This window comes from Humulus lupulus, chromosome 7 (genome assembly GCF_963169125.1).
Source record: "Humulus lupulus chromosome 7, drHumLupu1.1, whole genome shotgun sequence".
Classification (NCBI taxonomy): Eukaryota; Viridiplantae; Streptophyta; class Magnoliopsida; order Rosales; family Cannabaceae; genus Humulus; species Humulus lupulus.
Window position 1 is genome coordinate 84,852,795 of NC_084799.1, and position 12,050 is coordinate 84,864,844.

Here is a 12,050-nt window from a genome sequence, read left to right on the forward strand (position 1 = left end):
GTAGTGTTTTGGGATCAATTTTCCACTGTCTTCAAATTTGGTATCGTTTTCATTATTTGAGATGTGCATAAATTAAAGTTTTGTAGAATGTCAACATTGTCATTGTCACGTTTATATAAGTTTAAGTTACAACAACATTAGGACAACAAGCGAACAACTGAACAACAACAGAGGTTAAATTAATATTTTAAAATACCTTCTTAGTTTTTAATATACTGCCCAGATTTTTCAATTGAGTGTTTTCCTTTATAGATATGCAAAATTAATGAGAAAGCAACTACACTATAGGGAGAAATACTATTAAAATATGAGAATCAAATAAAGAGCAACCAAATTTTATGAATAAATTAAACTAGCCACACACTAATCAACCTCTTAAGTTTTTTTTAATGATTTTGTTTAGAAATATTTAGACAACTCTAGATCAACGACTTTCATGTTCACGTAAATAGCTCTTCTGTGGATCTTCTCTCGCCGGTGCTAATGGAGGTCTTGTATTGATCTTCTCTCACTGGCATTCATGGAGATCTCCCCTCGCTGGTTGCTGCCATGGCTGATTAACGAAGAAAACTACTTGCCGTCATTCATGGAGTTCTCTCTTTGCTGGGTTTTGCGGTGGCTGTTTACGGAAGCTGAAGTTCACCGACACTGTGGGTCACCTAAGAAGGGGGTTCTTGCTGCTTGCAAATGAGAGAGCAAGTAGTATTTTTGAGAAAAAAATTGTGTCGTAGAAAAGTTGTTTTTGTCATGTAACAGTAAAAAATGTTATTTTTAATGGTATTTGGTTATTTTACAAAAAACCTCTTATATATAAGTGTCGCGTGTGTACAAATACTATGATTGTGTAACTAAATAAGAAATTATAATAGCATTTATCTCCTATAAAAAATAAAGAGGTTTCTTCTCAAATCATTAGTGTGTGATTTGAATAATATCATGAATAATAGGATTTAATTTTTTGTAATATGTTTATGTCATTTTTTATATATAATATTGTTTATTTATTTAAAATTTATATGACAATTATAAAAACTTAATAAAATTAATTAATAAATTTTCTAAATAAAACTAATCAAACGTGCATTTGTACGTTGCTTGCACTTAGTATATATACATATATAATATTCCAAGCCAACTATTTCAAATACATATCCCATTTTTGTCTATGAAAATCTACCAAAATCAGCAAGTCTTATTGTGTCAATTGTCATTTAGCTAGAAGAAATTCTCACTAGTACGTTGTATAATTAGATTGTTTGCATCTTCAGTAGGAATTTTCTCAAATCCAAATGACTTTCTTGAAAAGGAATTGTGGTGGTGTTTGGTATGAGGTAATGAATATTCAGAAGAATGGGAATAAGAATAAGAATGGTAATAGTAAGGGAATAGAAATGGTAAACTATTTAAATCATATATTGCTATTTTTTATTTAAAAAATTATTGATGATTATGAAAATATCACAGTAATGGAACAAAATAAAAATTATAAAACATTTAAATCTTATAAGGGTAAATACTCATTTGGTACTATATGTTTTATTGAAATACACACTTGATACCCTATGTTTATAATAATGATCACTCGATACCCAATATTTACAATTCGTACTAGTTTGGCACCCTCTCCTAGAATTTAGTCAACCCAAATTTTAAATATGACAATTTTGCCCCTCCTTTTAATGATTTATTTGGTCTTCTTTTGTTTTTGTTATCTTAAAATGATTTAAAAATATTTTCTGATTAATAAAACAAAAAAAAAATTTATAAATTAATCAATGAAAAAGTAATTAAAAATAAATTTTTAAATAAAAAATAATATAAACTACTTTTAAAATAAAAGCATTTAATAAATTTATTTTAATCAATTAAATAAACATAAACACTTTTAATTCCAAGTAAAAAAAAATTAAAAAAAAAAAACTAAAACCAATATTTTGAAATTAATTAAAGTAAACTAAAAACCTAATAGTTTTTTTAAGTTGTAATTAAACTATTTTGTTTGAATTTAGTTTAAATTTTTGCTTTTAAGTTTAGGGTGTTGATTTTAATTTTTGGGTTTAAGTTTAGGGGTTAGAATTAATTTTTTATTTTTGTTTACTTTTAATTGATTAATTTATAAAAACAATTTTTTTTTGTTTATTAATTCAAAAAATATTTTTAAATAAATTTAAAATAAAAAAAACAAAAGAAAATCAAATAAATGATTAAAAGGAGGGGCAATATGGTCATATTTAAAATTTGGGTTAACCAGGTTTCTGTAGAGGGTTCTGACTAGTACGAATTGCAAATAGAGGGTACCAAATGATCATTATTCTAAGAGATATTTGCGGCATAAGTACCCAATATTTGGGGAAAATACCCGGCATGGACCTAATTTTTTTTTAGTGGGAAAAGTACCAAAAGTTACTAAAAGTGTAATTCTGTTACGTGATGACTGGACCAACATGTGTCACTCTGTGATTTGTCCAGCTCAATAATATTTTAAAAAATTAATTTTAATTGATTTTAAATTTTAAATTAAATAAAAAATCATTTAAAAATATTAAAATAATATATATGAATTTTAAAAATAAATAAATAAATAAAAATTTAAAATAACTTTTTAAAAAAAAAGAAATTAAAAACCCTAAAACTATCTCTCCCTCCCGATCTAAAAATACATTCCTAACACTTAATAATTAATATTAAAATAAAGTGCACAACTTAATAAATAAAAAAAATTGGTGCGTTACATTTAAATATAATAATAATAATAATAATAGATGATACATAATCTTAATTTTTATTAAAAAAAATTATCATTTATATTTTAAAAAAAAACATGTTATTTTTTTAGTATACTTGTTCTAGCTTATATAAATATATGTTCATATTAAATAAAAATAAATGTTATAAATATATTATATATATCGTGTGTGTACAAATAGTATGATTGTGTAACTATATAAGAAATTAGAATAATATTTTTCTACTATCAAGAATAAACAAGTTTTTTCTCTAATCATTGAGATGTAATAATATCATGAAGTGAACCTTAAATAATATAGTTTGTGATCAAAATAGTTATCACATTATATATATATATATATATTTTAAAAATCATATACAATGTTTTGATTTAATATTTCTTTTAATATGTTTATGTTATTCTTTTATATATAATCTTATTTATTTATTTTAAATTTATATGATAATCATAAAAAAATTTAAAAAGTAATTAATAATTTAGAAAAAAAAAAAACTAAGCAAACGTGTCTAGTAACCTTTTAAATTTGTGTACGTAACTTGTATTAATTAAGCTCCCCTACTTATTTTCATATATTATGTAACCTTATTAGAGCAAAAAGTTATAAATTGTTGGGGTTCTCACCAAATAAATAAACCACGCCTAATTGATTTTTATATCATCCAATTTTCTATCTATAAATTATAATATATAATTGAGGTATATTACTTTCTTGCCATTCATATATATGTAACAAACAAAACAAACTCAGTTACAAACTATCGAACAAGTAATAAAACCATATAATATCGTTCTTTCCAATTAATGGTGCAAGATTAATATTCCTATCTTACATCCTCACTTGCCCATTAATAATAGCTAAAATTAGTTTGATATTATTCTATGGAACTATTGCTATTATTGCACTCTAAACCAGCATATATTGGCACCTATAAAACACAAAATCACTTTAAATATTTTTCATCAATCGAACAAGTAGTTTTTTGAGGTAAAAGTTAGCTCTCCTTGAGTCCTTAGTAATTATATTTGTAAATTTTGAGAAAATATGGCTTCTAAGAGTCAAGTATCCATTGCTCTCTTACTGTCCCTTAACTTGGTGTTCTTCACTGTGGCAAGTTCTACTTGCCACAATGGCATTTGCCCACCACCACCATTACCCTTCACCTGGTAACTCTAGGGCAACGTGTTCTTTGAATCCCCTTAAGTTTGGAAGTTGTTCAAACATTGTTAATAATTTGGACAACATTATTTTTGGGACCCCAGCCAATTCCTCTTGGGTCTAGCTGATCTTGATGCTGCCGTATGCATTTGCGCTGCCCTTAAAAGGTAATGTGTTGGGCATTGCTAGCCTTGATGTTTCGGCTGCATTGAACGCGATTCTTAGCACATGTACGTGGCAAGGGCGTCCCCTCTGGCTTCCAATGTTCTTAATCATGATCGTTATTTCTATTACTAATATTCCTACTACAGCCACTTTTGTGTATCTTTGATTTTTATTGTTTGTTTTTAGCAGTACCTTTAATCTTATCAATAAGTTTGGAACGGTTAATGGCCCATCTTGTGTCATTAACAAGAATCATTACTAATAATTATAATTCTAATTGACCTTCGATGGATTTAAATCATTATAAGGGCTCCACATAAATGTATAGTAAAATAAAGTTAACTTTTTTTTATTGTTAATTATGTCATTATTACTAATTAATTTTGAAAAAGAACTCGAATGTTTCTAATTTCTATATGTCATTATTCCAAAACCAATGTTATAAGTTCATTGTAATATGTTGACGCAGTTTTTCGTCAACAGTAGATTTAGAAATCTAATAAGAAGGATATTAGTGCATATTTATAAACCGTAATGAACTTGTATGAACAATTTCTCACACACAATTTTACGTGGCTCCGTGGTTCAAATCCACCTAATCCACGAGACAATATTATTACTCTCTCACAATTTCTGCAGAGTTTATGTATTACAAAAAGTCGTCCCCATTCTAGTCCATTACCCCTGATATTTATAGTGAAATTTCCTAGAAAGGTTTGAGTAACCGTGTGCATAAATATGGTAAACATTTAATAAAGATAATTACCATTTACATATGGATACGATTGCCTAATAGAAATTAATCATGTTATCTCGGACAATATATGCGCAATACAACCTAGACATTAATGAGCGTATAAAGAGCCTCCAAGTCTCTCGGGATCCCTCACTTTGCGTCATGACCAGGTTTCCATGAGCTAAACATCTTCATCGAGTTGGTGATCGAAGAGTTCGGTGAACCTTAGTTCGGATTAAGTTCAGAGTGCCCTAAAGGGGATCTGGCCACTTCATGTCTCGAACAGGGTCGTCATCCTAAGAGGCAACCTTAATGTCGTACTGCCAAGTCCTAACTCAGGCTGCTCACATCATCATTAGTTAGATGTTCTACTCGCCTGCTTTTTCCATATGTTCATTTTCCAACTGTACCCCTAACTGAGTGATTAAACTCGTGCTAATTTTTACGGTACAACATTTTCCCCCAAGCTCTTTTTCATGCTTGATATCATCATTTTCTGACACGCACAGTAGGGGTTTTTAGGCTTCTGTCATGTAAAATCGTACCTTCCTACTACTCGAGTGAAGTGGCTAATTAGTGCTCAAAAATATCATTTTATTAGTTTTAAAGTTTAAAATTAATTAAATTTTAATTAATATTTTCATGGATTTATTGTAATATATTTTATATTTGAAAATATTAATTTTGATTTAATTTGTGTTTAATTTTCAGGAAATAAAATGTATTTTTGACACAAACAAAAAGAAAGAAGAAGAAGAAATTTAATTGAAAAACGAATGATGTTATCCCCAAAATTTGAAAATGATGATGTGGCAATAGAAATGACAAGTGGCAAGGAATGGTCGGGTGATCTGGCTTAGAAGTAGCCCAGTACATCAATGAAGAGTTTTGACTGCTTGGAAGGTGTCATGACCGACCGGGTAAGTTGCATCCGACCAGGAGTGACTTTGCTGCCTAGCACTGGCATGTCCGAGCCAAGTGCACCCGAGGAGCCTGATGTGTGTCCGGTCGGACTCCATGCATCCGAGGAGCAGTCCGAGTGTCCGGTCGGACACTCGCTCGAGGAGAGGCATCCGAGGAGAAGAATCGAGAGGGTGCGTGCCTTGTGTCTGCGAAGAGGCGTGGGTTGGTCCGAGCGGACCATGATTGGCATGGTACCAGGTTGAGCGTGTCCGGTCGGACACCTTAGGCCCGAGGAGATGCATGGCTAGCCGCATGCATCCAAGTAGGCGTGTACTTGGGCCAGGGGTGTACCTGGTCGGACACATGTCCGAGGAGAGACAAAGGCCTGGTCCGTATGAATGTCCAGCATGCATGTGTCCGACCAGCACGTGCATATGTCCAGCATGCATGTGTCCGACCAGCACTTGCATATGTCCAGCATGCATGTGTCCGAACAACACTTGCATATGTCCAGCATGCATGTGTCCGACCAGCACTTGCATGAATGGTCAATAGGGTTATGGCCGACCAGAAGATGATATTCATCAACCAGGTAGAGCAGACTACGTCAAGATTCCCAGAAACGGCTTCAACAAGAATCGGTCTGGGCATACGAGAGAATCTCTCATTCTTCACACAAATTGGGGGTTCTGTTGCATTTTAAATATCTTTTGTAATTTAAATATAATACGAATAATAAAATATCCCGATCCTAGGGGATATCAATGTATGATCCTAAGCCTATAAATACATGGTTGATGGGATCAGAAAAGGACTTTTGGATTTTTGGAGTTTTGATTTTACTTTTCTAGAGAGGGAAAGTGCTTTTTCTTGAGAGAGAACTCTTTTGTATTCTGAGAATTTACACTGAAGAAACTCAGTTGACGCAGGTTCATCTGATCTTGAGTGTAGATAAAATAATCAAATTTCTAAGTGGATTAGGCTATTACCAACATATTGGGGCTGAACCACTATAAAAATCGCGTGTTTTATTTACTTTCTGTTAAAGACTGTCTGTGTCATTTTGTTTCTCTTGAAGGCTGTATCGTTTTTGACGTTCTTACATTGTTGGCCAAAAACGTGGTCAACAGAAGATAAAGTGGCATTTTTGAAGGTGACTTAGGCTCAAAACCGAGCCTAGCCCAACTTTCAGCAGGTGCCCACGCTGCCACATGGTAGCATGCCATTTGTCCAGCTGAGCCACACCAGTAGCCGAGTCGTCTGCCACGCGCCTGACGCTGTCTGACGGAGCCGAGCTGAGCTGAGCCACCAGCGCCTGACACCTACCATCCGCCTGACGCACTCCACTGTCGAGCCAACCAACGCGTGCCATGTCACCCAGATGCTCCCACTCGCTTGGCATTTGTCCCCCACGACCCAACAAACCACCAGTCGAGCCAATTGGCGTGTGACACGTGGCCAACGTGTTTCCTTTACTGTTGCAACTTGTCTCCCACTTGTCCCACTTTGCAACAATTTTGCAGCTATTTTTTCCACTCTTTTGTACACGATTTTAACACATTTTGGGTCATATTTCCACTATAAATGGAGAGCCAAATGTAGGAAAAAGTCATCAGATTGTGGAATTAAGTGTGGAGAGTATAGTTAGAGAGAAAAACATTCTTTTTCCTATTTTTCTTTCATTTCTTTTACACTTTTTTGAGTGAAAATAATACCTATTTTAGGCTAAATTCTCTTATGGAAAGGCTAGAGTGAAGTTCATGTTTCACATTATATTTTTGATATATTGATTCTTTATTTTGTTATTCATTTCTATATCTTTGTTACAAATAAATTTATTTTCTTCTAATTTTTATTCTAAATTTATTAGTGTCTTTTACATAAGTCTATTCATGCTCTCTTCTTATGTAATTTTGGCTCTTGATTTAATTTAGGATATTTGTTATATTATATGTTTTTTACTATATTCTTCCATTGGTATTTTGTCGCTCTAAGGTATATAATATGATAGGTTTTTAAAATTAGAAGTTGGTATAATTTAATTAAGAACATATTTTAAGGTGGACTTTATTATATATATTTTCCAACTATAATTAATGGTGTAGAATTATAGTTGAGTAGAATGAATCAATTTTATTAATATATATGTATATGTTTGCATGAATGAAATTTATGCCTTCCATATTTTCTCTCTGATTCTAATTCCTTAATTTTGTTTATTTAGTGTTTTAAAAACATATATTATTTTTCAAAGTTACATTATTTCAAAGTTTATTATTTCTAATTTACTAATCTTTCTTTTTACTTGTATTTTACCTCTTTGTGGATACGACATAGCCCGATTACTACTGCGACCGCTTAGGAGTTTATTGGGTGATATTAATTTTTAGCGCTGTTGCCGGGGAGGTAATTCTACAATTAAATGTTTGCATAGTAAATTATTATTATTTTTTTAAAAGTAGTATAATATTTTTTTAATTTCTCTTTAATTTTTTTTTTCCCTTAGTAATTTTTATTTTTAGTTTTTTTATTTATTCATTTATTTTATTTATTTATTTTACTTTTAGGTTTAGATTTTATTTTCTAGATTTAAGTTTTTTTTTTTAAAAAAAAGCATAAAATTTTAAAGCATAAAAAAAAACAAAGTATTGAGAACATTTGTGTAATTTTGGAAATCAATAAAAACCAAACTTGTTCTGTCTTAGAAAAATTGGTTCTTAAATAAGGTCTGTGTTAGTGTTTGATTAGAGGTGAAAAATGCAATTTTATTGATCTTAAATGTTAAAATAAATTAAGTTTTGATTATCATTTTTATTGAATTAATATGATATATTTTATGAATGAAAATATTTGATTATGATTTAGTTTATTGTTATTTTGTAGGAATTAAAGTTGTATTTTGGCACTTTGAAATGAAGATAAAAGAAAACAATTAAATTTGAAAAAGAGAAGAGAAAAATGACATTTTTCTTGAGACAAAGCAGGCCCAATCCGAAGGCCCAAGCCCAGCAAATTCTGTCTTTTTTTGTCTCCTTGCCAAGCTGCCAGCTGTCCGCGCCCCATTGCAACACGTGTCCCAGCCTTGCCTCTTTCAGCCATTGGTCCAAGCTCCCTCAGCTTCCTTCAATATAGCTTCAACCAAACAACTTCAGTAGCTCACACCTATCACATATGAAGCATCCTTCAGCCCCAATGGCCCAAAGCCAGGCCTCCTCCAACGTGCCAGCCCAAGCCCAAAAAGCCCAACGTGACCCTCAAATCATCCTTCAGCATCAAGCCCAATCTAAAGCCTTCCCAACAGCCTGCCTACGTGGCACATTTTTATTAGCTGGGAGTGGGTCAAAACCCACTTCTGCCACAGCCACCTTCAATCCATATTTTGTGGGTATTGAGCTTTGCAAAATTGTCATTTTGAGCTTTAAAGCTCATCTTTTTTGGTGCTTTAGAAAAATGGCATTTGACCATACACCAAAATAACTAGGTTAATATTTATAATAAGATTTGATTTTTCAAAATCATATTTTATTATTAATATTTTAGATTTATTTTATAAACCCCAAATTTTTGTTTAATTTCTTTTTAGTCATTTTCTCCATCTATAAATAGGGACACTTTCTTCACATTTTCTATGTAATTTTTAGGTAGCAAAACTTTACCAAATTTTAGTCTCATTTCTCATATTTTCTCTCTAGAATTTCATGAGAATGTCTAGCATAATAGGCTAATCTTCTTAGGAAGGTTAGGATGATCTTATATGCACTATGACTTTGTTTGATATTTTTGATTCACCATGTGCTTAAAGTTTATATATTTTAGTGATTTATTTTCTTTCATCTCTACTTCTTCATCTTATTATCTATATTTATGTTTACTAATAGTATATAGATTTTGTCATGCACTTTCTATGTATTATCAAATTAGTAAAAATAATATATATATATATATATATATATATAATATCTTTATCATTTTCTCCATCTCACTCATATATATGTACTTTTGCTTAAATCTATATAGAATTAGTCATGCTCTTTCTATGTATTTTATAAATGGTAAAAGTAATATTTGTATTAGGTTTTATGTCCAATCTTTTATTGCATTATTGCCAATGGTATAATGTCATTTTTAGATTTCTCATAAGATTTATCTCATCCTTCCATGGTAAAGAATAATAATCACTTGAATACATTTTTGTAAAATATATTTGTGCATCAATGTTAAATCTTCCAAATGAATAGTTGGGACGTGAACTTTTCATTTGTGTAACTTTTGTGAATCAAAGATCCAAATAAATAAGTATGCATATTGGTGACTCTTGATCCTTCCTACTTGTTACCTATTGTTACATCACACTTTATTCTATCTTTATTTCTAATCTTTAAATTTCAAAAACAATAAAAATATCACTTGTTCTATTTTCCTCATATTATTTATCTCTAACATTTATTTATTGATTAACTTTAATTCTTTGCCTCCTTGTGGAATCGACCGCCCGATCTATACTACGACAACCGCTAAGTGAAAGTCACGTTTGGGCGTTAAACAGTGTTACCCTCCAACATTTTCTAAGAACCTCGGGAAGTTTTAGAAAAGCTCTTGGGCCTAAAGTAGTACCTTGGCAGCCTTCCCAATTGGCCTAGGAACATTTTTGGTGTATACTTATTATACTATTACACACTTTCGCTTATAATACTTACAAAATAAAAATATATATATAATATTAACAAAAATTTATGCCACGAAATAGAGACGCACTATGGAGATTTGTGAGACAATAAGTAGAAGCTTTAGAAAACTCTCCTAGTTCGTGGTTTTCTTCCATTCGTTCAAATTCACCTGATTCACCGAGACTTCCTGAACCACCCACGATGGCTCATCAAGATGAATTCCAACCAATAACGCTACAGGATTATTTACATCCTACACATACAACCACTCCTTCATGCATAATGTATCCCAACAATATGACAAATTTTGATTTCAAACCCAGCATGATTAACCTCTTACCAACCTTCCATGGGTTGGAAAATGAGAGTCCGTCCGTGCATATACGAGAATTTGAAGAGGTGGTGGCTACATTCAACAACCGAGCTGATGTCACCAACATTGTGAGATTGAAATTTTTTCATTTCTCTCTCAAAGACAAAGAAAAAATATGGTTGTAGTCCTTAAGGCCTAGATTTATCGGAACATGGGACGAAATGACAAAAGCATTCTTTGCCAAATATTTTTCGCCCCATAAGACTAGCAGCTTTAAGAGGCAAATATCTACCTTCACCCAGAAAGACCATGAAACTTTCCATCAGGTCTGGGAGAGGTTTAGAGATTTGATAAATCAATGCCCAAATCATGGATACGAAGGTTGGCGTCTAATCAACTATTTCTATGGCGGTCTCACATCCGGACAAAGACAATTCGTACAAATGATGTGCAATGGAGAATTCCTTCAAAAATATGCCGATGAAGCTTTCGAGTACCTCGACGATCTCGCTGAAAAGTCCTACACATGTAATGGACCGAGTCTTATGGACAAGCCATGATCAACTGGAATCTACCAATTACGGGAAGACGACAACGTCAAAAGCCAAATTGAATCATTGAGATGACAATTCAAGACTTTCAAATCTCAAGAAGGTAGAGGAATCCACATGGCTGCAAAGGTAGAGACACGAGATCCATGTTTCATCTGTGGAGGGGCGGAACATCAACTGCAAGAGTGCCCAACTCTTGATGAGTTAAGAGGAGGAAATGAGGAATAATGCAATGCTGTAGGGGATTACAAGAAGCCTTATAACCCTTTCTCAAACACTTACAATCTCAGTTGGTGCAACCATCCAAATTTCAGCTGGAAAGATTCAATCCAAGTATCTGGGAGCCAATGGAGGCCTGAGCAGCAACAACCGCCAAAAGCATACATTGCTCCTCAAAATAACATGCAGTCAAGTAATTCTCTTGAGAATACTTTGCAAATGCTTGCGCAAACACAAATAGCCTCAACTCAAGAGCTCAAATCTTGTTTCACACAAATGATAGAGGAAATGAAAGACATAAAAATCCAAATGACAAAGCTAAACACTACTTTGGCAATTCAAGAGCATGGTAGACTTCCCGCTCAACCTATAATCCATCAAAAAGGGAAACACATGGCACAAACCTCCTCCTCTCGAGATAAAAATTTCAAAGAGGTTAATGCCAACTCTACTCGAAGTGGTCAAAGTACGGTTTCACCGTTAACTAAGACAACGAGTACGTCAATGCTTGCTTCAGATGATGATATGCCAATAAGAATTCCAATAAAGGCACCCTTTCCTCAAGCTTTGAAATCCACTAGAAAGGTACTG

At 32.4% G+C, this 12,050-nt stretch overlaps 1 protein-coding gene and 1 non-coding gene across 2 annotated transcripts; one reads left to right on the forward strand and one right to left on the reverse strand.

Moving 5' to 3' along the window:
• Window positions 1-3,791: 3,791 nt before the first annotated feature.
• On the forward strand, window positions 3,792-4,332 carry LOC133791938 (putative lipid-binding protein AIR1B). The gene is made up of 3 exons (XM_062229845.1): window positions 3,792-3,913; window positions 4,010-4,072; window positions 4,260-4,332. The coding sequence occupies exons 1-3, from the start codon at window positions 3,792-3,794 to the stop codon at window positions 4,330-4,332; spliced, it is 258 nt and encodes an 85-aa protein (XP_062085829.1).
• A 6,626-nt stretch (window positions 4,333-10,958) lies between these two features.
• LOC133793228 (small nucleolar RNA R71) lies at window positions 10,959-11,064 on the reverse strand. The gene has a single exon (XR_009874683.1). It is a non-coding gene; the product is annotated as a small nucleolar RNA R71 (small nucleolar RNA).
• Between the last annotated feature and the right edge of the window lie 986 nt (window positions 11,065-12,050).